This window comes from Pelodiscus sinensis, chromosome 18, assembly GCF_052426305.1.
Source record: "Pelodiscus sinensis isolate ZL-2025 chromosome 18, ASM5242630v1, whole genome shotgun sequence".
Classification (NCBI taxonomy): domain Eukaryota; kingdom Metazoa; phylum Chordata; order Testudines; family Trionychidae; genus Pelodiscus; species Pelodiscus sinensis.
This window is the reverse complement of record NC_143069.1, coordinates 30,363,018-30,385,912: the sequence shown is the minus strand read 5'-3', so window position 1 is coordinate 30,385,912 and position 22,895 is coordinate 30,363,018. Positions and strand designations below refer to the sequence as shown.

The window sequence follows — 22,895 nt, the reverse complement described above, 5'->3', positions numbered from 1 at the left end:
CTAGACCCCACTCCTGCTCCCAGGGCCAGGGCCAGAACCCAGGTGTCCTGGCTCCTAGCGCCCCCTCCCTCCACACACACCAGCTCTAACCACTAGACCCCACTCCCGCTGCCAGGGCCAGGGCCAGAACCCAGGCGTCCTGGCTCCTAGCGCCCCCTCCCTCCACACACACCAGCTCTAACCACTAGACCCCACTCCCGCTGCCAGGGCCAGAACCCAGGTGTCCTGGCTCCTAGCGCCCCCTCCCTCCACACACACCAGCTCTAACCACTAGACCCCACTCCCGCTGCCAGGGCCAGAACCCAGGTGTCCTGGCTCCTAGCGCTCCCTCCCTCCACACACACCAGCTCTAACCACTAGACCCCACTCCTGCTCCCAGGGCCAGGGCCAGAACCCAGGCGTCCTGGCTCCTAGCGCCCCCTCCCTCCACACACACCAGCTCTAACCACTAGACCCCACTCCCGCTGCCAGGGCCAGGGCCAGAACCCAGGTGTCCTGGCTCCTAGCGCCCCCTCCCTCCACACACACCAGCTCTAACCACTAGACCCCACTCCTGCTCCTGCTCCCACTGCCCCCAGCACTAACCTCCCAGAGCCGGGATGGAGAGCGGGGCCCTTTCCTACCCGTGTTGGGGGGTTCTGGGACTGGTGCCCCATTGTGCTCCAGACCCCCTGCAGGTGCTCATGCCCCCAGACCCCACTGGTGGGCTGTCTCAAGCCCCTCAGCCCCTCACCGGCTGCTGCACTCCCCCCCCCCCCCGAGCCCTGCTGCTGGCCACACACTGTGCCCCCTGAGCCCCCCTGAGCCCCGTGTGGCGCCAGCGCCCCGACCTGCTGCTGCCCCCAGGACCTGGAGGAGCAGCTGGAGGAGGAGGAGGCGGCCAGGCAGAAGCTGCAGCTGGAGAAGGTGACCACGGAGGCCAAGATGAAGAAGATGGAGGAGGATATGCTGCTGCTGGAAGACCAGAACTCCAAGATGCACAAGGTGAGGGGGACGCCCCCCCCTTCACGCCCCCCTCCCTGGGGGGCTCTGTGCCCCCCTTGCCAGCGCCTGCCCCTGGGGAGAGGGGATCTGTCCATTTTAGCCTCTGCTTGGATTCTGGTTTTACTCCTGATTGGAATGTGTTGGAGCCCAAATCTGAATCGTCAACCAGGCGTGACTCCGGATTTTAGAGTTGGGAGTGGAGTCTGAATCTGGTGTGGGCTCTGGATCTTAATCTCATGCTGGATTGGACTCTGGAGCTGACTCTGGAGCTGAATTTGAATCCAATCGGAGCCTATTCGTTAATTTGGATCTGAATCGGATTTTTTTTAATCCAAATCTACCTGTGAATCCTAATCCAGATGTGAACGCAGCTCACGATATTATTCTAGATCTGGATTTTCATCTCACTCCGAGTTTCAATGTTCATTTGACTCTGGGACTGAATGTGAATCCAGACGCCCACTAAATCTGAATCTGAATTTGGATCGGAATCTCACTCCAGATCTGCATTTTAATCCAAGCCTACCTCTGAATCCTAACCTCAATTTGAATCCAAAGAATTCTCTCACTCTGAATCTGGATTCGGTTTAATGACCCTGTGAACCTGCCTCTTAATGTCACACCGACTCTGACTCTGGATCTGAATTTGACTCCAAACAGACGCTGGATCTTTGTGCAGACCTGGCTCTTAATCTCAGTTTGAATCTGGATCTTGATCCGAATCAGAGTGCACACTTGGATGTTAAACTGCGTTTTAGTCTTAATTTGACTCCTCGTCACGGTTTTGCTCCTAATCTGAATCGTCATCCACAGCTACATCTGATTTAAAACCCAGAACTGGGTCTGAATCCAAATTTGAATGTAAACCTGATTTCCTGACTTGGATTTGGCACTGGGGCTGATCTGAATCAGGACCCAGATCTCAAGCAGGTGCAAGGTGCAAACACAACTCTGAATGCGAATCCAGGCCTGGAGGGGGATTTGACACCTCCCCGCCCGCCCTCTCGTCTGGGTGTGAATCCGGATTAAGCCTCCGGTTCGCAGTCCAGCTCTGAACCCAGACTAGATGGTTCACGTGGCCCTGATGCAGTTTGGGGCCGACCAGACCCCGACAGCGGCTCTGCCGTGTGCTGGGACCCGCTCTCAGGATCGGCGTTTCTGTCTCCCCCCCTCCCGAGTCGGGATCCAGCCCCAGCTTGGCGCTGAACTCGCCTGCCCCCCCTTCCTCTCCCGGCGGGTGCTTGGGGGGAGAGGGCGGGTCCCGGCCCCCGGTGGGTGCTTGGGGGGAGAGGGCGGGTCCCGGCCCCCGGCAGGTGCTTGGGGGGAGAGGGCGGGTCCCGGCCCCCGGCAGGTGCTTGGGGGGAGAGGGCGGGTCCCAGGCCCCCCCCCCACGGCCTCAGCCCCTGCCCGTGCCCCAGGAGCGGAAGCTGATGGAGGAGCGCCTGGCGGAGCTGACCACGCACTTGGCGGAGGAGGAGGAGAAGGTGAAGAGTCTCTCCAAGCTGCGCAACAAGCACGAGGCCGTCCTCACCGACATGGAGGGTGAGGACCAGGGCTGGCGGGAGACCCCCCCCCCCTCCGCAGCAGCCCCCGTCTGTGGCACAGGCAGTGGGGGAGGGGAGATGAGCGATTGGATCCCCCGGCTGAGCCCTGGGTGGGCCGAGTGGGGGGGTGGGTCCCTAGCTGGAAGTTCAGGGGTGGGAGCAGTCCAAGCTGGGGGGGGGGGGCCGTGGGGAGATGGGAAGCAGAGGTGGTGGTCCAGGCTCGGGGGGGGGGGCTCCCAGGCGGGGAGGGGGCTGTGGGGGGATGGGGAGCAGAGGGGCACTCCCAGAAGGGGAAGGGGCACTCCCAGGCGGGGGAGGAGGCTATGGGGGGATGGGGTGCAGCGGGGTGTTCCCAGGCGGGGAAGGAGGCTGTGGGGGGATGGGGGGCGGAGGGGCGTTCCCAGGCGGGGGAGGAGGCTATGGGGGGATGGGGTGCAGCGGGGCGTTCCCAGGCGGGGGAGGGGCTGTGGGGGGATGGGGGGCGGAGGGGCGTTCCCAGAAGGGGAAGGGGCACTCCCTGGCCGGGGAGGGGGCTGTGGGGGGATGGGGTGCAGCGGGGTGTTCCCATGCGGGGGAGGGGCTGTGGGGGGATGGGGTGCAGCGGGGCGTTCCCAGGCGGGGGAGGGGCTGTGGGGGGATGGGGTGCGGAGGGACCCCCCGGCTGACCCCCCCCCCCCCCCCCGCAGAGCGGCTGAAGCAGGAGGAGAAGGGGCGGCAGGAGCTGGAGAAGCAGAGGCGCCGGCTGGACGGGGAGAGCAGCGACCTGCAGGAGCAGCTGCTGGAGCTACAGCAGCAGCTGGAGGAGCTCCGGGCCCAGCTGGCTCGCAAGGAGGCCGAGCTGCAGGCTGCCCTGGCCAGGTGCCCCCCAGAACTTCCCCCTCTGAGATCCCCCATTTCCACAGCTTCGTCCGCCCCCACGGCCCCCCCCCGAGGTGCCCTGTGCCTGGATCCGTGGGCTGCAACCCCAGCGCGCCCCTCCAGGCCCTGCACCCCCCCCCCCCCCGCCGAGCTCTGCACACGATCCCCCCGCCCCCCGTTGGTACCGTTCTGGGCAGCGTCTGCTCACTGCCGGCTCCCCCTGCTTTGGGGGGTTCGCAGGCAGAATCTTCCCGGCGGGGCTGGGGGGCCGTGGGCGGGGGGGGGGGTCTCGTGCTCAGACTTGCTTCCCGCCGGCCGGGACCGTCCTGGCTGGGCCGCGGGCGAGTGACCCGGCTGGTGCCCCTCTGCACCCGCCTCCGAGCACGTGCGCAGCTCAGAGACCCTCCCACCGGGGCGCTGCTAGGGACAGCCGCAGCTTCTGGCTGGGCCCCCGCCATCCCCCCCGGCCCCCTGCTCTAGGGTCCCTGCCCCCTCCCGCACGTACGGGGATTCCCCTGCCCGGTCCCACCCAGCCTCCTCCCTCCTCTGTACATGGGGAATCCCTCCTGTTCCCCCTCCCCCCTCCAAGTCCCCCCCCCATTCCACTCCCCCTCCCCCCCAGGTCCTCCCCTAGGGTCCTTCCCTACCCCATGCAGCTGGGCTGCCTGTCTCCTGTGGCCAGGGACCCCCCGCCCTGGTCCTCTAGGGGACCCTCCTGCTAGGTACCTGCTGACAGTCCCCCTGCCACTCCTACAGCCCCCCCCCCCCGCTTGTAACTGCTCACTGGCTGCCCCGTGAGGGCAGGGGGGCTGTCAGCAGGAGGGCACTAGACCCTCCCGCCGGCACTGACCCGCTCTGCCCGCAGGCTGGAGGAGGAGGCGGCCCAGAAGAACCAGGTGCTGAAGGCCCTGCGGGAGCTGCAGGCCCAGCTGGCGGAGCTGCAGGAGGACGTGGAGACGGAGCGGGCGGCCCGGGCCAAGGCGGAGAAGCAGCGGCGGGACCTGGGCGAGGAGCTGGAGGCCCTGAAAACGGAGCTGGAGGACACGCTGGACTCCACCGCTGCCCAGCAGGAGCTACGGTGCGTTCCTGGGCCTGCCCCTCCCCAGAGCCAGCCGCATCTGGACACTCCCCCCAGAGCCGCCTGGGTTCCCAGGTCCGCCCTGCCCCGCCCCAGAGCCAGCCACATCTGGACACTCCCCCCAGAGCCGCCTGGGTTCCCAGGCCCGCCCTGCCCCGCCCCAGAGCCAGCCGCATCTGGACACTCCCCCCAGAGCCGCCTGGGTTCCCAGGCCCATCCTGCCCCGCCCCAGAGCCAGCCGCATCTGGACACTCCCCCCAGAGCCGCCTGGGTCCCAGGCCCGCCCTGCCCCGCCCCAGAGCCAGCCGCATCTGGACACTCACCCCAGAGCCCGCCCTGCCCCGCCCCAGAGCCAGCCGCATCTGGACACTCCCCCCAGAGCCGCCTGGGTTCCCAGGCCCGCCCTGCCCCGCCCCAGAGCCAGCCGCATCTGGACACTCCCCCCAGAGCCGCCTGGGTTCCCAGGTCCGCCCTGCCCCGCCCCAGAGCCAGCCGCATCTGGACACTCCCCCCAGAGCCGCCTGGGTCCCAGGCCCGCCCTGCCCCGCCCCAGAGCCAGCCGCATCTGGACACTCACCCCAGAGCCCGCCCTGCCCCGCCCCAGAGCCAGCCGCATCTGGACACTCCCCCCAGAGCCGCCTGGGTCCCAGGCCCACCCTGCCCCGCCCCAGAGCCAGCCGCATCTGGACACTCCCCCCAGAGCCGCCTGGGTCCCAGGCCCGCCCTGCCCCGCCCCAGAGCCAGCCGCATCTGGACACTCCCCCCAGAGCCGCCTGGGTCCCAGGCCCGCCCTGCCCCGCCCCAGAGCCAGCCGCCGTCCCTGGTGCCTGGTCCACCTACCCCTGGGCGGGCCGTGTCCCTGTCCACCTCACCCGCCTCACCCCAGAGCCAGCCGCATCCCCCGCGCCTGCCCAGGAGTTGACCACGTCCTCGTGCGCCTGGCAGGCCGGACCCCAGCCCTACCCGTCCCACGCCCCCAGCCTGCCTCCCCGCGGAGCTGGCTGCGTCCCCGCCTCCCTAGGCCTGTCCCGGCTCGCCCCAGAGCCAGCCGCATGCCCCGGCGCCCGCCACAGAGCCGGCCATGTCCCCGCGTGCCTGACAACTTCCCCAGCGCTGGCTGGGTCCCCGCCCGCCTGGCCCGTGGCTCACGGCTGCCCCCGCAGGTCGAAGCGGGAGCAGGAGGTGGCGGAGCTGAAGAAGGGGCTGGAGGACGAGGCGAAGGTGCACGAGGCCCAGGTGCTGGAGATGCGCCAGCGCCACGCCCACGCCCTGGAGGAGCTGTCCGAGCAGCTGGAGCAGTCGCGCCGGGTAAGGGGGGCAGGGACGGGCCCCCCCATCTGCCCCCTGCTCCCTCCTACCTGGAGCTCTGTCATGCTGGGTTCCCCCAGCCTCCCCCCCCTTAGCATTGCCCCATTACTGCCTCTCCCACCCCTGCTGGAGGGAGCTCCGTGGGGTCAGCATGGGCAGGGGCTTCCTTGCCTCTGGGAGGGCAGCGGGGGCTAGTGGTTAGAGCAGGGGGCTAGCAGCCGACACTCCTGGGTTCCCTCTCTGGGACTGGGGCTAGTGGTTAGAGCAGGGGGCTAGCAGCCAATGCTCTGGGAGGGCAGCGGGGGCTAGTGGTCAGAGCAGAGGGGCTAGCAGCCAACGCTCCTGGGTTCCCTCTCTGGGACTGGGGCTAGTGGTTAGAGCAGAGGGCTAGCAGCCAATGCTCTGGGAGGGCAGCGGGGGCTAGTGGTCAGAGCAGAGGGGCTAGCAGCCAACGCTCCTGGGTTCCCTCTCTGGGACTGGGGCTAGTGGTTAGACCAGGGGGCTAGCAGCCAATGCTCTGGGAGGGCAGCGGGGGCTAGTGGTCAGAGCAGAGGGGCTAGCAGCCAACGCTCCTGGGTTCCCTCTCTGGGACTGGGGGCTAGTGGTCAGAGCAGAGGGGCTAGCAGCCAACGCTCCTGGGTTCTCTCTCTGGGAGGGCAGCGGGGGCTAGTGGTTAGAGCAGGGGGCTAGCAGCCAACGCTCCTGGGTTCTCTCTCTGGGAGGGCAGCGGGGGCTAGTGGTCAGAGCAGAGGGGCTAGCAGCCAACGCTCCTGGGTTCTCTCTCTGGGAGGGCAGCGGGGGCTAGTGGTTAGAGCAGGGGACTAGCAGCCAACGCTCCTGGGTTCTCTCTCTGGGAGGGCAGCGGGGGCTAGTGGTCAGAGCAGAGGGGCTAGCAGCCAACGCTCCTGGGTTCTCTCTCTGGGAGGGCAGCGGGGGCTAGTGGTTAGAGCAGGGGGCTAGCAGCCAATGCTCCTGGGTTCTCTCTCTGGGAGGGCAGCGGGGGCTAGTGATTAGAGCAGGGGGCTAGCAGCCAACGCTCCTGGGTTCTCTCTCTGGGAGGGCAGCGGAGGCTAGTGGTTAGAGCAGGGGGCTAGCAGCCAATGCTCCTGGGTTCTCTCTCTGGGAGGGCAGCGGGGGCTAGTGATTAGAGCAGGGGGCTAGCAGCCAACGCTCCTGGGTTCTCTCTCTGGGAGGGCAGCGGGGGCTAGTGGTCAGAGCAGAGGGGCTAGCAGCCAACGCTCCTGGGTTCTCTCTCTGGGAGGGCAGCGGGGGCTAGTGGTTAGAGCAGGGGGCTAGCAGCCAACGCTCCTGGGTTCTCTCTCTGGGAGGGCAGCGGGGGCTAGTGGTTAGAGCAGGGGGCTAGCAGCCAACGCTCCTGGGTTCTCTCTCTGGGAGGGCAGCGGGGGCTAGTGGTTAGAGCAGGGGGCTAGCAGCCAATGCTCCTGGGTTCTCTCTCTGGGAGGGCAGCGGGGGCTAGTGATTAGAGCAGGGGGCTAGCAGCCAACGCTCCTGGGTTCTCTCTCTGGGAGGGCAGCGGGGGCTAGTGGTCAGAGCAGAGGGGCTAGCAGCCAACGCTCCTGGGTTCTCTCTCTGGGAGGGCAGTGGGGGCTAGTGGTCAGAGCAGAGGGGCTAGCAGCCAACGCTCCTGGGTTCCCTCTCTGGGAGGGCAGCGGGGGCTAGTGGTCAGAGCAGAGGGGCTAGCAGCCAACGCTCCTGGGTTCCCTCTCTGGGACTGGGGGCTAGTGGTCAGAGCAGAGGGGCTAGCAGCCAACGCTCCTGGGTTCTCTCTCTGGGAGGGCAGTGGGGGCTAGTGGTCAGAGCAGGGGGCTAGCAGCCAACGCTCCTGGGTTCTCTCTCTGGGAGGGCAGTGGGGGCTAGTGGTCAGAGCAGAGGGGCTAGCAGCCAACGCTCCTGGGTTCCCTCTCTGGGAGGGCAGCGGGGGCTAGTGGTCAGAGCAGGGGGCTAGCAGCCAACGCTCCTGGGTTCTCTCTCTGGGAGGGCAGTGGGGGCTAGTGGTCAGAGCAGGGGGCTAGCAGCCAACGCTCCTGGGTTCTCTCTCTGGGAGGGCAGTGGGGGCTAGTGGTCAGAGCAGAGGGGCTAGCAGCCAACGCTCCTGGGTTCTCTCTCTGGGAGGGCAGTGGGGGCTAGTGGTCAGAGCAGAGGGGCTAGCAGCCAACGCTCCTGGGTTCTCTCTCTGGGAGGGCAGCGGGGGCTAGTGGTTAGAGCAGGGGGCTAGCAGCCAACGCTCCTGGGTTCTCTCTCTGGGAGGGCAGCGGGGGCTAGTGGTTAGAGCAGGGGGCTAGCAGCCAACGCTCCTGGGTTCCCTCTCTGGGAGGGCAGCGGGGGCTAGTGGTTAGAGCAGGGGGCTAGCAGCCAACGCTCCTGGGTTCTCTCTCTGGGAGGGCAGCGGGGGCTAGTGGTTAGAGCAGGGGGCTAGCAGCCAATGCTCTGGGAGGGCAGCGGGGGCTAGTGGTTAGAGCAGGGGGCTAGCAGCCAATGCTCTGGGAGGGCAGTGGGGGCTAGTGGTTAGAGCAGGGGGCTAGCAGCCAATGCTCTGGGAGGGCAGCGGGGGCTAGTGGTTAGAGCAGGGGGCTAGCAGCCAATGCTCTGGGAGGGCAGCGGGGCTAGTGGTTAGAGCAGGGGGCTAGCAGCCAATGCTCTGGGAGGGCAGCGGGGGCTAGTGGTTAGAGTGGGGGCTGGGCGCTGGCTCTGTGTGAGGCGGCTCCCTGCCCGCTCCCTGCAGGTGAGAGGCAGCCTGGAGAAGGCGAAGCAGACGCTGGAGGGGGAGAGGGCGGAGCTGGCGCAGGAGGTGAAGGGGCTGCAGACTGCCCGGCTGGACTCGGAGCAGCGCCGTAAGAAGCTGGAGGGGCAGGTGCAGGAGCTGCAGGTCCGGGCCAGCGAGGCCGAGCGAGCCAAGGCCGAGCTCACCGACCGTGTGGGCAAGATCCAGGTGAGACCCAGGCCCATGGGCCCCTCCCTCTGCCCCCCGATCCCACCCACGGGCCCGTCTACCCCGGTATCCCGCCCCCTCCCTCTGCCCCCCGATCCCACCCACGGGCCCGTCTACCCCGGTATCCCGCCCCCTCCCTCTGCCCCCCGATCCCACCCACGGGCCCGTCTACCCCGGTATCCCGCCCTCTCCCTCTGCCCCCCGATCCCACCCACGGGCCCGTCTACCCCGGTATCCCGCCCTCTCCCTCTGCCCCCCGATCCCACCCACGGGCCCGTCTACCCCGGTATCCCGCCCTCTCCCTCTGCCCCCCGATCCCACCCACGGGCCCGTCTACCCCGGTATCCCGCCCCCTCCCTCTGCCCCCCGATCCCACCCACGGGCCCGTCTACCCCGGTATCCCGCCCCCTCCCTCTGACCCCCGATCCCACCCACGGGCCCGTCTACCCCGGTATCCCGCCCCCTCCCTCTGCCCCCCGATCCCACCCACGGGCCCGTCTACCCCGGTATCCCGCCCCCTCCCTCTGCCCCCCGATCCCACCCACGGGCCCGTCTACCCCGGTATCCCGCCCCCTCCCTCTGCCCCCCGATCCCACCCACGGGCCCGTCTACCCCGGTATCCCGCCCCCTCCCTCTGCCCCCCGATCCCACCCACGGGCCCGTCTACCCCGGTATCCCGCCCCCTCCCTCTGCCCCCCCGATCCCACCCACGGGCCCGTCTACCCCGGTATCCCGCCCCCTCCCTGTTCCCCCCCGATCCCACCCACGGGCCCATCTACCCCGGTATCCCGCCCCCTCTCTCTGCCCCTCGATCCCACCCACGGGCCCGTCTACCCCGGTATCTCGCCCCCTCCCTCTGCCCCCCGATCCCACCCACGGGCCCGTCTACCCCGGTATCCCGCCCCCTCCCTGTTCCCCCCCGATCCCACCCACGGGCCCGTCTACCCCGGTATCCTGCCCCCTCCCTCTGCCCCCCGATCCCACCCACGGGCCCGTCTACCCCGGTATCTCGCCCCCTCCCTCTGCCCCCCGATCCCACCCACGGGCCCGTCTACCCCGGTATCCCGCCCCCTCCCTCTGCCCCCCGATCCCACCCACGGGCCCATCTACCCCGGTATCCCGCCCCCTCCCTCTGCCCCCCGATCCCACCCACGGGCCCGTCTACCCCGGTATCCCGCCCCCTCCCTCTGCCCCCCGATCCCACCCACGGGCCCATCTACCCCGGTATCCTGCCCCCTCTCTCTGCCCCGTATCCTCCCACGGGCCCATCTACCCCGGTATCTCGCCCCCTCTCCCTGCCCCCCGATCCCGCCCATGGGCCCATCTACCCCGGTATCTCGCCCCCTCTCCCTGCCCCCCGATCCCGCCCATGGGCCCTCTACCCCGGTATCCCGCCCCCTCTCTCTGCCCCCCGATCCCACCCACGGGCCCATCTACTCCGGTATCCCGCCCCCTCTCTCTGCCCCCCGATCCCACCCACGGGCCCATCTACCCCGGTATCCTGCCCCCTCCCTCTGCCCCATATCCTCCCATGGGCCCATCTAGCCCGGTATCCTGCCCCCTCCCTGTGCCCCCCATCCCACCCACGGGCCCATCTACTTCAGTATCCCACCCCCTCCGTGTACCCCTCCCCCCCCCCAATCCTATCCATGGGACCATCTACCCTGGTATCCTGCCCCCTCCCTGCCCCCAGAACCCCCGATGGGATGGCAGGGGCCACAGGTCGCTGTTACTGAGTCCCCCCTCCCCGTCTCCCCTGGGCAGAGCGAGCTGGACAGCGTCTCCGGGGCCCTGGGCACCGTGGAGTCGAAGACGATCAAGCTCACCAAGGAGCTGGCCAGCTCGGAGTCCCACCTGCAGGACACCCAGGTAGGGCCCCGGGGCGTGGGGCTGAGCCCAGCAGGCGCTGGGTGGGGGGCGGAGATGTGGAGATCCCCTCCCCCTTCCCCTGCAAGGGAGACGGGCGCTGGGCAGTATGCGGTTGTGGCTGGGAGCGGGGGGGCTGGAACAGGGCGTCTGATGGTGGGAGTGGGGGAGGTGTAGGAAGGGGGCGGGGGCTGGGCGGGCCGGGGCCTTGGGTGTTGGGGCTCTGCGGTGCATGGCGTGTTCCTGTCTGGGCCGATCGGCCGGAACTCTGGCCCCGCCTCAGTTTCCCCAAGCTCTGTGGGTTTGGCCTGCTGCCATCTCACTAGCGCCTCCTGCCCGGAGAGCGCTGCCGTGGGTTCCCCGTGGATCGGCGCTTAGGGGCAGGGGCCGTGGGAAGCCCTTTTCGCTCCGCGTTCGCACCTCGGCACCAGGCTCTTGCAAAGGGCCACGTTGGCTAAAGCGCGTGCGGAAAACCAACGCGCGCCCATAAGGCGCAGAAACAGCATCAGCCCATGGCGGGCTTTCTACCGGCCTCTCACGGGGCCCTCCTGGCGTGGGGTTTGTCAGAAGGGCGGATCTCGCTCCGGTAACGTCCCAGTGGGGCTGCGGCCGAGTTTGGGTGGACTGGGGGTCTGGGAGGAGCCTGGGTCACTGCCCTGAGGAGGGGCTGCGGGGAGTGTGTGTGTGGGGGGGTCAGAACCAGGGTCTGGGGAGACTCTGACCCACGGTGGGTCCCCCTCCAGGAGCTGCTGCAGGAGGAGACGCGGCAGAAGCTGGCGCTGAGCTCGCGGGTGCGGCAGCTGGAGGAGGAGAAGGGGGCCTTGCTGGAGCAGCTGGAGGAGGAGGAAGCCGCGAAGGGCAACCTGAACCGGCAGATCCAGAGCCTGCAGCAGCAGGTGAGCCCAGCCCGGGACCAGAACTCGTGGGGGCGGGGGCAGCATGCATGGTGCTGGCTCAGGGTGCAGTGTGCACTGCAGTGGGAGGAACTGTAGGTGCAGGGCGAGGGGCGCAGGGGTGCCGACTGGGTGGTGCCATGGATGCAGAGAGTGGGGCACAGAGGATGCTGTGCGGGTGCAGTGCTAGGGGTGTGGTGGGTGCCAAGTGCTGGCGCAGTGGGCACAGTGTAGAGGGATGCAGTGGGTGCCATGCACTGGTGTGTGTGGAGGATGCAGTGTAGGGGATGCAGTGTGCAGAATGCTGTGAGTGCCAAGCACTGATGCAGTGGGCACAGTGTGGGAGATGCAGTGGGTGTAGTGAGTGCAGCGTGGGGGTGTGCGCAGTGGGTGTGTTGTGGAGGTGCAGTGTGCGGGATGCAGTGGGTGTAGTGAGTGCAGCGTGGGGGTGTGCGCAGTGGGTGTGTTGTGGAGGTGCAGTGTGCAGAATGCAGTGGGTGTAGTGAGTGCAGCGTGGGGGTGTGCGCAGTGGGTGTGTTGTGGAGGTGCAGTGTGCGGGATGCAGTGGGTGTAGTGAGTGCAGCGTGGGGGTGTGCGCAGTGGGTGTGTTGTGGAGGTGCAGTGTGCGGGATGCAGTGGGTGTAGTGAGTGCAGCGTGGGGGTGTGCGCAGTGGGTGTGTTGTGGAGGTGCAGTGTGCAGAATGCAGTGGGTGTAGTGAGTGCAGCGTGGGGGTGTGCGCAGTGGGTGTGTTGTGGAGGTGCAGTGTGCGGGATGCAGTGGGTGTAGTGAGTGCAGCGTGGGGGTGTGCGCAGTGGGTGTGTTGTGGAGGTGCAGTGTGCGGGATGCAGTGGGTGTAGTGAGTGCAGCGTGGGGGTGTGCGCAGTGGGTGTGTTGTGGAGGTGCAGTGTGCAGAATGCAGTGGGTGTAGTGAGTGCAGCGTGGGGGTGTGCGCAGTGGGTGTGTTGTGGAGGTGCAGTGTGCAGGATGCAGTGGGTGTAGTGAGTGCAGCGTGGGGGTGTGCGCAGTGGGTGTATTGTGGAGGTGCAGTGTGCGGGATGCAGTGGGTGTAGTGAGTGCAGTGTGGGTGTGCGCAGTGGGTGTGTTGTGGAGGTGCAGTGTGCGGGATGCAGTGAGTGCAGCGTGGGGGTGTGCGCAGTGGGTGTGTTGTGGAGGTGCAGTGTGCGGGATGCAGTGGGTGCAGTGAGTGCAGCGTGGGGGTGTGCGCAGTGGGTGTGTTGTGGAGGTGCAGTGTGCGGGATGCAGTGGGTGCAGTGAGTGCAGCGTGGGGGTGTGCGCAGTGGGTGTGTTGTGGAGGTGCAGTGTGCGGGATGCAGTGGGTGTAGTGAGTGCAGCGTGGGGGTGTGCGCAGTGGGTGTGTTGTGGAGGTGCAGTGTGCAGAATGCTGTGAGTGCAGCATGGGGTGTGCAGTGGATGCAGTGTGGGGGACGCAGTGTGGGGGACGTAGTGGTTGCCAAACGGTGGTGCAGTGCACGCAGTGCGGTTGGCATGGTGGATGCCACGTCCCCCCCCCTGCATTGCTGCCTGTATCCCAGTGTCTCTGGGGCGGGGCCGTTGGCTGGCTGGGGCGGGGGGGCCCTGCAGGCTGCAGCCGGGCTGACCCCATTGCTGGCAGGTGGTGGAGACCCGGCGGAAGTTGGAGGAGGACGCGGGCGCGGCGGAGGCGCTGGAGGAGGCCCGGCGGCGGGCGGCCCGGGACCTGGAGCTGCTGGGGCAGCGCTGGGAGGAGAAGGCGCAGGCGGCCGACAAGCTGGAGAAGAGCCGGGCCCGGCTGCAGCAGGAGCTGGACGACGCCAGCGTGGAGCTGGACCAGCAGCGCCAGGCCGTGGCCAACCTGGAGCGCCGGCAGAAGAAATTCGACCAGGTGAGGGCGCGGCCCCTGTTCCACCCGCCCCCTGAGCCTCCCCCGGTCCCACCCATGAACCCTCCACTGCTACTGATCCCCCCCCAATCCTACCCTTCCCACCCCCCTCCCCACCGGCCCAGGCCTCCTCCCGGCCCCCCTGAGCGCTCTGGCCCTGGCAGATGCTGGCAGAGGAGAAGCTGGTGTCGGCGCGCCACGCGGAGGAGCGGGACCGGGCGGAGGCGGAGGCCCGGGAGAAGGAGACCAAGGTGCTGTCGCTGAGCCGGGCGCTGGAGGAGGCGCTGGAGCTGCGGGAGGAGCTGGATCGGCAGAACAAGCAGCTCCGGGCTGAGCTGGACGACCTGGTCAGCTCCAAGGACGACGTCGGCAAGAACGTAAGGAGCCCGTCCGGACGCCTGGGTTCCCCCCCCCCGCCCCGGCCGGGGGACCTGGCCTGGGAGCCAGGACTGCTGGTTCTGGGTGGGGAGTGGGGTCTAGTGCTGCTGTTTGTGCCCAGGAGGGCCGTGGCACAGGGCACGCTGGGGTGGTGCATGCTGGGAGCTGTCATGGGGCGTGCTGGGGTCAGTGGTGCAGTGTTGCCTGCAGAGGGTGCACGCCAGGGGATGGTAGCACAATGCATGCTGGGAGCCGTGTTCTGGTGCTCACTGGGGGCAGTAGTGCAGCGCACGTTGGAAGCTGTGTCACAGTGCACACTGGGGATGTTGTCATGGTGCGTGCTGGGAGTGTGGTGCGGTGTGTGCGGAGGGGTGTGGTGCACACCCAGGACGATGGGGCGGTGCACATTGGGGATGATGGTGTGTTGCGTGCCAGGGAAGGTGGTGCGGTGCATACTGGGGATGGTTGCGTGGTGGGTGCCAGGGGGTACGGCACACGCCGGGGACGGTGGTGTGGCGGGTGCCGGGGGGTACGGCGCACACTGGGGACAGTGGTGCGGTGCGTGCCGGGGATGGTGGTGTGGTGCATACTGGGGATGGTGGCGTGGTGGGTGCCAGGGGGTACGGCGCACACTGGGGACAGTGGTGCGGTGCGTGCCGGGGAAGGTGGTGCGGTGCATACTGGGGATGGTGGCGTGGTGGGTGCCAGGGGGTACGGCGCACGCCGGGGACGGTGGTGCGGCGGGTGCCGAGGGAGTATGGCGCGCATTGGGGATGGCGGTGCGGTGTGTGCCGGGGGAGTACGGCGCACACTGGGGATGGCGGTGCGGTGCCCGCCGCGGGGTATGGTGGCACGGTGCGTGCCGGGGGCGGTGCCCGCCGCGGGGTATGGTGGCACGGTGCGTGCCGGGGGCGGTGCCCGCCGCGGGGTATGGTGGCACGGTGCGTGCCGGGGGCGGTGCCCGCCGCAGGGTATGGTGGCACGGTGCGTGCTGGGGGCGGTGCCCGCCGCGGGGTATGGTGGCACGGTGCGTGCCGGGGGCGGTGCCCGCCGCGGGGTATGGTGGCACGGTGCGTGCCGGGGGCGGTGCCCGCCGCGGGGGATGGTGGCACGGTGCGTGCCGGGGGCGGTGCCCGCCGCGGGGGATGGTGGCACGGTGGGTGCCGGAGGCGGTGCCCGCCGCGGGGTATGGTGGCACGGTGCCCACCGCGGGGTATGGTGGCACGGTGCGTGCCGGGGGCGGTGCCCGCCGCAGGGTATGGTGGCACGGTGCGTGCTGGGGGCGGTGCCCGCCGCGGGTGGTGGCCCGGTGCACACTGGGAGCCCGGTCTGCGCTCTGCCGCAGGTGCACGAGCTGGAGCGGTCCAAGCGGGCGCTGGAGCAGCAGACGCAGGAGATGCGGGCGCAGCTGGAGGAGCTGGAGGACGAGCTGCAGGGCGCGGAGGACGGGAAGCTGCGGCTGGAGGTGACCCTGCAGGCCCTGAGGGCGCAGCACGAGCGGGAGCTGCAGAGCCGCGACGACGCCAGCGATGACAAGAAGAAGCTGCTGGCCAAGCAGGTGGGGGCGCTGGGCCAGTCGGGGGGGGGGCACAGGTTGGGAGCAGGGGATGGGGGTGGGGGCCATGGGCCTGGCCATGTGACTCCCTCTCCCCTGTCGCCCCAGGTGCGGGACCTGGAGCAGGAGCTGGACGGGGAGCGGAAGCAGCGGGCGCAGGTGGCGGCGGCGCGGAAGAAGCTGGAGCTGGACCTGCAGGAGGTGCTGGGGCAGATCGACTCCGCCAACAAGGGGCGGGACGAGGCCATCAAGCAGCTCCGCAAACTGCAGGTAGGGGGAGGGGCTTTGGGCCAGGGGAGGGGCTTGTGTGGCTGGGGGCGGAGTGTTGGTCATCCAGCTGGGCCACAGGGAAAGCCAGAAGGGGAGCAGTGCATGCTGGGAGCTGGAGTATCCCGTTTTTCCTCTTCCGGCGCCGCAGGAGCATTGTGTCTGGGTGCTTCGGGGGAGGGGCTTACCCTGCGTTGTGGGGCCCTGGCGTCCGGGCGGGGGGAGGGGGTGCGAGGTCTCGCCCTTGCTCACAGCCCGACCCCCCCGCAGGTCCAGATGAAGGAGCTGTGGCGGGAGGTGGAGGAGTCCCGCACGTCCCGCGAGGAGATCTTCATCCAGTCCAGGGAGAACGAGAAGAAGCTGAAAAGCTTGGAGGCGGAGCTACTGCAGCTGCAGGAGGTAAGGGGGCGGAGCGACGTCATGGGGGGCGGGGCTACTTCAGCTGCAGGAGGTAAGGGGGCAGAGCGACGTCATTTGGGGCGGGGCTACTGCAGCTGCAAGAGGTAAGGGGGCGGAGCGACATCATGTGGGGCGGGGCTACTGGAGCTGCAGAAGGTGAGGGGGCGGAGCGACGTCATGTGGGGCAGGGCTACTGCAGCTGCAGGAGGTAAGGGGGCAGAGCGACGTCATTTGGGGCGGGGCTACTGCAGTTGCAGGAGGTAAGGGGCGGAGCGACGTCATGTGGGGCGGGGCTACTGCAGCTGCAGGAGGTAAGGGGGCGGAGCGATGTCATGTGGGGCGGGGCTACTTCAGCTGCAGGAGGTGAGGGGGCGGAGCAACGTCATGTGGGGCGGGGCTACTGAGGTGAGTGGCTGTAATATAGGAGGTTTCTGGAGGCCAAACCAGGGTGAACTGGAGAGGGTCAAATGGCTCTGAGACAGGACTCCGTACAGCCCACGGGGGGGGGGGGGGACTCAGGCGCACAGAGCACGTCTGGTCCCCACCCTGGCCAGCCAGAAGTCACACGCAGTCCCCTAGACACGCCCCCTCCCCCTTCCACAGCCAGCCCCCCCCCCCCCCCCTCCACACACACACTTGGGAGAGGTGCTGAAAACCCAGCTCCCAACAGGTTCCCAAAGGGCCAGTCCCAGTCCTGGGTCAATTCACGCCTCAGCTCTGACCCCAAAGCGCGGCGCCAGTCGATCCTTCACCATCAAACAGCTCAAGGGCTAAAGGAAGGAGGGAGAGGGATGGATAAGGAAGGAAGGAGGGAGGGGAGGGAGGAGAGGGATGGATAATGGAGGAAGGAGAATGATGGATAAGGAAGGAGGGAAGGAAGGAGAGGGATGGAGAAGGAAGGAGGGAGGGAGGGGAGGAGGGAGAGGGATGGAGAAGGAAGGAAGGAGGGAAGGAAGGAGGGAGGGAGGGGAGGAAGGAGAGGGATGGAGAAGGAAGGAGAGAGGGGAGGAAGGAGAGGGATGGAGGAGGAAGGAAGGAGGGCGGGGAGGGAGGAGAGGGATGGAGAAGGAAGGAAGGAGGGCGGGGAGGGAGGAGAGGGATGGAGAAGGAAGGAAGGAGGGAGGGGAGGAGGGAGAGGGATGGAGAAGGAAGGAGGGAGGGAGGGAGGGAGGAAGGAGAGGGATGGAGAAGGAGGGAAGGAGGGAGGGGAGGAAGGAGAGGGATGGAGAAGGAGGGAAGGAGGGAGGGGAGGGAGGAGAGGGATGGAGAAGGAAGGAGGGAGGGAGGCGAGGAAGGAGAGGGATGGAGAAGGAAGGAAGGAGGGAGGGAGGAAGGAGAGGGATGGAGAAGGAGGGAAGGAGGGAGGGGAGGAAGGAGAGGGATGGAGAAGGAAGGAGGGAGGGGAGGAAGGAGAGGGATGGAGAAGGAAGGAGGGCGGGGAGGGAGGGGAGGAGAGGGGAGGAGGAGGGAAGGGGGAGGGGAGGAAGGAGGGATGGAGAAGGAAGGAGGGAGGGGAGGAAGGAGAGGGATGGAGAAGGAAGGAGGGCGGGGAGGGAGGAAGGAGAGGGATGGAGAAGGAAGGAGGGAGGGAGGGAGGAAGGAGAGCGATGGAGAAGGAAGGAAGGAGGGCGGGGAGGAAGGAGAGGGATGGAGAAGGAAGGAAGGAGGGAGGGAGGAAGGAGAGGGATGGAGAAGGAAGGAGGGCGGGGAGGGAGGAAGGAGAGGGATGGAGAAGGAAGGAAGGAGGGCGGGGAGGGAGGAGAGGGATGGAGAAGGAAGGAGGGCTGGGAGGGAGGAAGGAGAGGGATGGAGAAGGAAGGAGGGAGGGGGAGGGAGGAGAGGGATGGAGAAGGAAGGAGGGAGGGGAGGGAGGAAGGAGAGGGATGGAGAAGGAAGGAAGGAGGGCGGGGAGGGAGGAGAGGGATGGAGAAGGAAGGAGGGCTGGGAGGGAGGGAGGAGAGGGATGGAGAAGGAAGGAGGGCGGGGAGGGAGGAAGGAGAGGGATGGAGAAGGAAGGAAGGAGGGAGGGGGGGAGGAGAGGGATGGAGAAGGAGGGAAGGAGGGAGGGGAGGAAGGAGGGAGGGGAGGAAGGAGAGGGATGGAGAAGGAAGGAGGGAGGGAGGGAGGGAGGAGAGGGATGGAGAAGGAAGGAGGGCGGGGAGGGAGGGAGGAGAGGGATGGAGAAGGAGGGAAGGAGGGAAGGAGGGAGGGGAGGAAGGAGAGGGATGGAGAAGGAAGGAGGGAGGGGAGGAAGGAGAGGGATGGAGAAGGAAGGAGGGAGGGGGAGGGAGGAAGGAGAGGGATGGAGAAGGAGGGAAGGAGGGAAGGAGGGAGGGGAGGAAGGAGAGGGATGGAGAAGGAAGGAGGGCGCGGAGGGAGGAAGGAGAGGGATGGAGAAGGAAGGAGGGCGGGGAGGGAGGAAGGAGAGGGATGGAGAAGGAAGGAAGGAGGGCGGGGAGGGAGGGAGGAGAGGGATGGAGAAGGAAGGAAGGAGGGAGGGACGAAGGAGAGGGATGGAGAAGGAAGGAGGGAGGGAGGGAGGAAGGAGAGGGATGGAGAAGGAAGGAGGGCGGGGAGGGAGGAAGGAGAGGGATGGAGAAGGAAGGAGGGAGGGAGGGAGGGAGGAGAGGGATGGAGAAGGAAGGAAGGAGGGCGGGGAGGGAGGGAGGAGAGGGATGGAGAAGGAAGGAAGGAGGGCGGGGAGGGAGGGAGGAGAGGGATGGAGAAGGAAGGAAGGAGGGAAGGGAGGAGGGAGAGGGATGGAGAAGGAAGGAAGGAGGGAGGGAGGAAGGAGAGGGATGGAGAAGGAAGGAGGGCTGGGAGGGAGGGAGGAGAGGGATGGAGAAGGAAGGAGGGCGGGGAGGGAGGGAGGAGAGGAAGGAGAGGGATGGAGACGGAGGGAGGGGAGGGAGGAGAGGGATGGAGAAGGAAGGAGGGATGGAGGGAGGAGAGGGATGGAGACGGAGGCAAGGAAGGAGGGGAAGCTCCTGGGACGTGGCTGGCACCGAGCGAGGCCGGCTGCTCACCGTGGGCCGCCCGTCACGTGGCCAAGCCTGGTGGCGTCTCCCAGGTGCAACCGTCCGACACAAGCGCGGCGCCGCCCCACAACTCCAGCTCTGGGGGTGCTCCAGGAAGAGCTCTTTCTTTCATTGGAGGCGGGGCTACTGCCGTTTCAGGAGGGGAGGGGGCGGAGCTACTGAGGCTGGGTGTGCGCTGGGTTGTGCGCCACCGCCTGTCCCCGACCTCCCTGCTGCCTGTTCCAGGAGCTGGCGGCAGCCGAGCGAGCCAAGCGGCAGGCGCAGCAGGAACGTGACGACATGGCCGACGAGCTGGCCAATGGTGCCAGCGGCAAGTGAGTGCCCCGCCCATTGTTGCAAGCCCCGCCCATTGTTGCAAGCTCCGCCCATTGTTGCAAGCCCCGCCTACTGCTGCTAAGAAGCACTCTGGGCCCCGAGCGCTGCCCGGACGCCCTCCCCCCATGCCGGTGGTGGGCCTTACCCAGCCACTCCCGTCTCTGCCCTGGTGTGTGCCCCATTGGTCCCACCCCCTTGCCTGCCCCACTTCCTCCCTGGCCTGCTTGTGACACAGCCCTTGTGTGCCCTGCTGTACGTACCTGCCCCCCTCGCCCGCTGCCCCAGCCCCCCTGTGGACTCGCCCCCCCCTCCCCAGGCGATTCTGCTGCTGTGACCTGGCTACATACCTGGGGCTGCCGGCCCTGCCCCAGGCTCCCAGCCCTCCCCAGCCCGGCCCTGCCCTCCCTCCCCGCAGGACGGCGCTGCTGGATGAGAAGCGGCACCTGGAGGCCCGGATCGGGCAGCTGGAGGAGGAGCTGGACGAGGAGCAGAGCAACGCGGAGCTGCTGAACGATCGCTACCGCAAGCTGCTCCTGCAGGTGGGCACGAGGGGCACGATCCCGCCCGACCAGGGCTGCGACGGGGCCAGCACTGCCAGCCAGGGAGAGCCCCCCTGTGGGGCCCCAATCCCTGCAGCCCAGCGCCCCCTGCTGGAACCCCCTGCTCCCGCTCCCTGCAGCCCAGAACCCCCTGCCAACCCCCGCCACGCTCCCTGCAGCCCAGCGCCCCCTGCTGGAACCCCCTCCCCCTGCTCCCTGCAGCCCAGCGCCCCCTGCTGGAACCCCCTCCCCCTGCTCCCTGCAGCCCAGCGCCCCCTGCCGACCCCCGCCCTGCTCCTTGCAGCCCAGAACCCCCTGCCAGGCCCCCATCACACTCCCTGCAGCCCAGCACCCCCTGCTGGAACCCCTGCTCCCTGCAGCCCAGCTCCCCCTGCTGGAACCCCTTCCCCCTGCTCCCTGCAGCCCAGCGCCCCCTGCTGGAACCCTCTGCTCCTGCTCCCTGCAGCCCAGCGCCCCCTGCCGACCCCCGCCCTGCTCCTTGCAGCCCAGAACCCCCTGCCAGGCCCCCATCACTCTCCCTGCAGCCCAGCACCCCCTGCTGGAACCCCTGCTCCCTGCAGCCCAGCTCCCCCTGCTGGAACCCCTTCCCCCTGCTCCCTGCAGCCCAGCGCCCCCTGCTGGAACCCTCTGCTCCTGCTCCCTGCAGCCCAGCGCCCCCTGCCGACCCCCGCCCTGCTCCTCCCAGCCCTGCTCCCCCTGCTCCCTGCAGCCCAGAACCCCCTGCCAGGCCCCCATCACTCTCCCTGCAGCCCAGCACCCCCTGCTGGAACCCCTGCTCCCTGCAGCCCAGCGCCCCCTGCTGGAACCCCTTCCCCCTGCTCCCTGCAGCCCAGCGCCCCCTGCTGGAACCCCCTCCCCCTGCTCCCTGCAGCCCAGAACCCCCTGCCGGAACCCCCTCCCCTGCTCCCTGCAGCCCAGCGCCCCCTGCTGGAACCCCTGCTCCCTGCAGCCCAGCGCCCCCTGCTGGAACCCCTTCCCCCTGCTCCCTGCAGCCCAGAACCCCCTGCCGGCCCCCGCCACGCTCCCTGCAGCCCAGCGCCCCCTGCTGGAACCCCTTCCCCCTGCTCCCTGCAGCCCAGCACCCCCTGCTGGAACCCCTTCCCCCTGCTCCCTGCAGCCCAGAACCCCCTGCCGGCCCCCGCCACGCTCCCTGCAGCCCAGCGCCCCCTGCTGGAACCCCCTCCCCCTGCCCCCTGCAGCCCAGAACCCCCTGCCAGGCCCCCATCACTCTCCCTGCAGCCCAGCACCCCCTGCTGGAACCCCTGCTCCCTGCAGCCCAGCGCCCCCTGCTGGAACCCCTTCCCCCTGCTCCCTGCAGCCCAGAACCCCCTACTGGGCCCCTGCCACGCTCCCTGCAGCCCAGCGCCCTCTGCTGGAACCCCCTCCCCCTGCTCCCTGCAGCCCAGAACCCCCTGTTGGGCCCCCACCACGCTCCCTGCAGCCCAGCGCCCCCTGCTGGAACCCCCTCCCCCTGCTCCCTGCAGCCCAGCGCCCCCTGCTGGAGCCCCCTCCCCCTGCTCCCTGCAGCCCAGAACCCCCTGTTGGGCCCCCACCACACTCCCTGCAGTCCAGCGCCCCCTGCTGGAACCCTCTCCCCCTGCTCCCTGCAGCCCAGCGCCCCCTGCTGGAACCCCCTCCCCCTGCTCCCTGCAGCCCAGCGCCCCCTGCTGGAGCCCCCTCCCCCTGCTCCCTGCAGCCCAGAACCCCCTGTTGGGCCCCCACCACACTCCCTGCAGCCCAGCGCCCCCTGCTGGAACCCCCCTGCCCCCGCTCCCTGCAGCCCAGCGCCCCCTGCTGGAACCCCCTGCCCCCGCTCCCTGCAGCCCAGAACCCCCTACTGGAGCCCTCTCCCCCTGCTCCCTGCAGCCCAGCCCCCACCAGTGGCACCTTGGGGCATGGGGCCGGGCCTGGTGGGGCTGGATCGCAGACCCCCCATGACACCGCCCCCCCCCCGCAGGTGGAGACGCTGACGACGGAGCTGGGGGTGGAGCGCAGCGTGGTGCAGAAGGCGGAGAACGTCCGGCAGCAGCTGGAGCGGCAGAACAAGGAGCTGCGGGCCAAGCTGGGCGAGCTGGACGGCTCCGTCAAGTCCAAGTACAAGCTGGCCATCGCCTCGCTGGAGGCCAAGGTGGCCCAGCTGGAGGAGCAGCTGGAGCAGGAGTCCCGGTGAGCCCAGGGCCACCTCCCAGAGCTGGAAAGTGGCTACCCAGCATGCCCTGGGGCCGTACCTTAGGCTGGCAGTGAAGGTGGGGGGGGGGCAGAGCGTAGGGTGCGGTTACCCAGCATGCCCTGGGGCTGTACGTTAGGCTGGCAGTGAAGGTGGGGGGGGGCAGAGCGTAGGGTGCGGTTACCCAGCATGCTCTGGGGCTGTACGTTAGGCTGGCAGTGAAGGTGGGGGGGGGGGGGCAGAGCGTAGGGTGCGGTTACCCAGCATGCTCTGGGGCCGTACCTTAGGCTGGCAGTGAAGGTGGGGGGGGGCAGAGCGTAGGGTGCGGTTACCCAGCATGCCCTGGGGCCGTACCTTAGGCTGGCAGTGAAGGTGGGGGGGGGCAGAGCGTAGGGTGCGGTTACCCAGCATGCCCTGGGGCCGTACCTTAGGCTGGCAGTGAAGGTGGGGGGGGGGCAGAGCGTAGGGTGCGGTTACCCAGCATGCTCTGGGGCCGTACCTTAGGCTGGCAGTGAAGGTGGGGGGGGGGGGCAGAGCGTAGGGTGCGGTTACCCAGCATGCCCTGGGGCCGTACCTTAGGCTGGCAGTGAAGGTGGGGGGGGGGGGGGGGCAGAGCGTAGGGTGCGGTTACCCAGCATGCTCTGGGGCCGTACCTTAGGCTGGCAGTGAAGGTGGGGGGGGGCAGAGCGTAGGGTGCGGTTACCCAGCATGCCCTGGGGCCGTACCTTAGGCTGGCAGTGAAGGTGGGGGGGGGGCAGAGCGTAGGGTGCGGTTACCCAGCATGCTCTGGAGCTAACTCTCCTGGGGTGCAGCCCACTGCCATGGGACCTGGGGGTGTGATTACCCAGCATGCCC

The 22,895-nt window shown here is 68.4% G+C and overlaps 1 protein-coding gene across 6 annotated transcripts in view; it reads left to right on the top strand.

The window, feature by feature from the left end:
- LOC102447805 (myosin-10-like) overlaps positions 1-22,895 on the top strand; it is a 54,526-nt gene that overhangs the window by 26,412 nt on the left and 5,219 nt on the right. For all 6 annotated transcript variants that reach the window (XM_089770054.1, XM_089770055.1, XM_089770057.1 and 3 more), the window contains 16 exons: positions 847-984; positions 2,403-2,526; positions 3,215-3,386; positions 4,252-4,464; positions 5,628-5,772; positions 8,516-8,722; positions 10,487-10,591; positions 11,332-11,484; positions 13,116-13,364; positions 13,526-13,738; positions 15,085-15,297; positions 15,403-15,564; positions 15,832-15,960; positions 19,224-19,312; positions 19,729-19,852; positions 21,831-22,039. In XM_089770054.1, the coding sequence (XP_089626180.1) occupies positions 847-984; positions 2,403-2,526; positions 3,215-3,386; positions 4,252-4,464; positions 5,628-5,772; positions 8,516-8,722; positions 10,487-10,591; positions 11,332-11,484; positions 13,116-13,364; positions 13,526-13,738; positions 15,085-15,297; positions 15,403-15,564; positions 15,832-15,960; positions 19,224-19,312; positions 19,729-19,852; positions 21,831-22,039 (2,645 nt within the window). The remainder of the gene's footprint in view (positions 1-846; positions 985-2,402; positions 2,527-3,214; positions 3,387-4,251; positions 4,465-5,627; positions 5,773-8,515; positions 8,723-10,486; positions 10,592-11,331; positions 11,485-13,115; positions 13,365-13,525; positions 13,739-15,084; positions 15,298-15,402; positions 15,565-15,831; positions 15,961-19,223; positions 19,313-19,728; positions 19,853-21,830; positions 22,040-22,895) is intronic.